The 3,226-nt window shown below is 33.3% G+C and overlaps 1 protein-coding gene across 6 annotated transcripts; it reads right to left on the bottom strand.

The window, feature by feature from the left end:
- Positions 1 to 706: 706 nt before the first annotated feature.
- Positions 707 to 3,226, bottom strand: LOC104778003 (uncharacterized). 6 transcript variants are annotated; one of them, XR_015594521.1, is made up of 7 exons: positions 2,326 to 2,634; positions 2,069 to 2,099; positions 1,791 to 1,992; positions 1,501 to 1,605; positions 1,310 to 1,408; positions 1,063 to 1,150; positions 707 to 973 (listed from the first exon to the last, which is right to left on the bottom strand). XR_015594521.1 is itself a non-coding variant. In XM_010502359.2 (7 exons), the coding sequence occupies exons 2-6, from the start codon at positions 2,097 to 2,099 to the stop codon at positions 1,094 to 1,096; spliced, it is 456 nt and encodes a 151-aa protein (XP_010500661.1). In that variant the 5' UTR covers positions 2,326 to 3,226; the 3' UTR covers positions 707 to 973; positions 1,063 to 1,093. The 6 variants fall into 6 exon arrangements, 4 of the variants coding, with proteins under 4 accessions (XP_010500661.1, XP_010500660.1, XP_010500659.1 ...); XR_766376.2 differs by having other exon boundaries at positions 1,791 to 1,954; positions 2,049 to 2,099; positions 2,326 to 2,506; XM_010502359.2 differs by having other exon boundaries at positions 1,791 to 1,954; positions 2,326 to 3,226.

The following is a 3,226-nucleotide window of genomic DNA, read 5'->3' as shown; positions in this document are numbered from 1 at the left end:
ACAACTTTTAGTTGATTTTAAATATAAAAATTCAATAAAAATACCTAGAGTTTTTTTTTCTGAGAGTTAATGGATTATATAGTAAGTTTTTGAATTTGACTTTTGAATATGGTAATAAAGATATCTTCTATTTAAAAGCAGTTTATATGGGTTATTAGGTATAAATATAATCAAGCGTATACACAACATTTGTTGATTTTTCATAGTTTCGTAAAATTTTTTTTTTTATTTGTTTTTGAAAAAAGAAAAAAAATTAAACGGTTGTATCTGTTCATTGTAAAATTGTGTCTTTTCATAATATTTTATTTATATTTTTTATCATAACTTTTCGTTCCAGAAGATGTGTCTATTTAAATAGTCATATTTTTTTAACTCTCTTTATATTTATTGATTTATTATCTGTCTACATTTATTTTCATTATAATTTAATATATAAAAATTTGTAGATAAATGAACCTTCACGAGGTCTAACCTCCAAAGTAAAGTTATTGCCTTAATTAACCATAGACTTGTGAGAGAAGTAGTAAGAGTACCTCCATCAAAGGTTGTAATAAAAGTATCTTAAAACAGATTTTATTCTTAATTTTGAATAAAAGTAAAATTAAAAACTTTTTAAGAAACTTTAACATTTCATAGGTCTATTGAAGGTTGTTAAATTTGAGTTTCTTAAAAATATTTTTTTTTGTAATTGTAAATTATTATGATATTTTGTGAAAATTTATAAGACTTGTATACTCTTAAAAACTTAAAAATATTGCATTCAATAAAAGTTTAAACAAACATGACATAAAAGCATATTAAAAATAGATTACAAAATGATTAATTTTAATTTTGATTTGTACCAAACTTTTCCCATTTTGATTTTATCTTTGGCACTGCAATCTGCGTTATTGTCGAGCAGTGTCTTAACAGTTGAGATATCTTTGGAAGTTATTGAGTACCAAACCGCAAGGTGCAATGGTGTCATACCGTTCTGCATAAAATATCCAAACCAAATCAGTCCAAGCTAAATCAATCAAGTAGAACAGAGAGACTGAGAGAGAGAGAGGGAGAGGAAAGTACACTAGCTTTAGCTTCAATAAAAGCACCACTCTCAAGCAGCTTCATTACAACCATTCTTGGCTGCCATGTGCAATGGAGTCTCACCATACTGAAAGAACACAGTGAAGGAACATTGATTAAAATTGCAAAATCAAAAACCTTCAAGAATCAGAGAAAGAAAAAACATAAAAAACAAAAGAATCAAATTTTGTTTCACTCGACCAAGGTGCTTTTAAGAACAGAGTCAATTCAAAAGAGTAGAACTTACTGTTGCAGGATCAGCCATGAAAATCCTTGATATTAGATGTCGACATTCAGGTGAAAGGTGTAAGTCCTCTGGGATTGAGTATGTGACACTAAGGATTCTCTGCGTTTTAGGATCAACGAAGAAGCAAACTCAATACAATCAAGTTTGAAGGATAATGAATATAAGATAAAGAACTTAGAAGAAAGCTTTACCTGTATTGTCTTTGGATAATCTCTTGTCTCTTGTGGATCCTCAAATGGATAAGCTCCAACCAATATTACATATAAGGTTACGCCACATGACCATACATCTGCAAGCTGGGTATTGTAACACCACAAAATTCAAGGAGATATGTACTAACCCAAGAGATGGCATTAGCTTTAAACATTGTATCAAAAGCTTTTCTTGTATGTATGCAAAAAAAAACTAGAAAACAAGATCTGAATTCAAGGAGATAACAAATAAGATGAGAAACACCAAGTTTGAAAATTATTGTTCTTACGATCTCAGAGAGCAAGTCAGCCCCAAGGAGACCATCAACATCCCAATTGTCCAAACCGCTATATATTATTGGAGGCGTAATCTTTGACAACGAGTCAGAACCAAAGGGCTGCAAATTTCTGGGTAACCCTCTTGGACTTTTTAGTGTTTTGCCGGCTATACTGCCTGGTGCACCGTGGTTTAGTCGCAGCAGCAGAATAAAACTAAATCAACATCATGGATGAAGAAGAAGTTGAGTCCAAGAAAGAAGATACTTAACTATATCAACTTTACCATTACCAGCAGAAACATGAAGTGGCTTATGATACATCTGCAAAAATCCCAAAATCAAACAAAAAAACAAGATTTTTGACTCATGGGCATGCGATTTCACCAGATTCGAATGCAAATTCACCACCAAAACTTCAAATTCATTCACTAGTCTAAATCGATACGGTACCGAACCAAACACATATCGAAATCGGAGTTTTTTAAGTAACAGATTTGGAATTCAGCAACACAACACAGAAGAAAAGAAAGTGGGGGAGGGGACATACGACGGGATTGCGTTCATTTCTTCTGATCTCAGCCGTTGTCCACCGGAGAGAGCACAATCGTGAATTGTGGTGGGTCTAGCTGATCTCAGCCGTTGTCCACCACCTTCTTGTCGGTTCATTTCTTCTTCTTCTTCTTCAATCCCACCACCGCCTTGTCGGTTCATTTCTTTTTCTTCTTCTGTCGATCAAAGGAGAGAGACGAGAGACGAGAGAGAGAGAAATATAATTAATAAAAAAATAAAAGAAAATTTTATTTTTCTCCACCCAATCAAAAACTGACACACCCCAAGTATCTAAACATACCAAAAACATCTTACCTAAACAACGATTCTAAACTAAATCATACCAAAACAATTAAATTTAATCACATATAATACTTTAGAAACTCTTAACAACTGCTTAAATCCTTTGATGGAGATACTCTAAGTTTGTGTTAGTGGCGTAGGTGGAGAATTGAAGTACGCAACTCAACATTATCACCTTTTTCAGCTATAAAAGGAGATGTTTAGAAGAGGTTTTTTACACTGCAACACACACAAATTAAATTCTTCCACAATATCGCATTTTAATAATTTTTTCATCTTTTTCTTTCTTTTTTATTTTGAAATCTTTGTGAGAAAAAATGGCTAATGTTGGAAACACTAGTGTGGATACTCGTCTTGAAGAGCTGGATCGTGAGAGCACAGAGTTGAAAGGTGAGATTGAGAAGCTCGGTGCAGAATTAGTCCGACTTCATCATCCAACTGGTCGAGTACCTGATGTTGGGGCCATTCATGAGGTCAAGAGGAAGCTCATCGATAAGCAAGGGAAGTTGAAAGAGCTCTCCGAGAATATGAAAGAAGTTAAGAAGGAGATGGAAGAAATTAAGAAGGAGAAGGAGGAAACCCAAGAGTGATAGGTT

The sequence above is a fragment of the Camelina sativa genome, chromosome 3, assembly GCF_030686135.1.
Source record: "Camelina sativa cultivar CO46 ecotype springtype chromosome 3, ASM3068613v1".
NCBI classification, from domain to species: Eukaryota; Viridiplantae; Streptophyta; class Magnoliopsida; order Brassicales; family Brassicaceae; genus Camelina; species Camelina sativa.
Note: the sequence above shows the minus strand (reverse complement) of the source record. Positions and strands in the feature narration are given on the sequence as shown.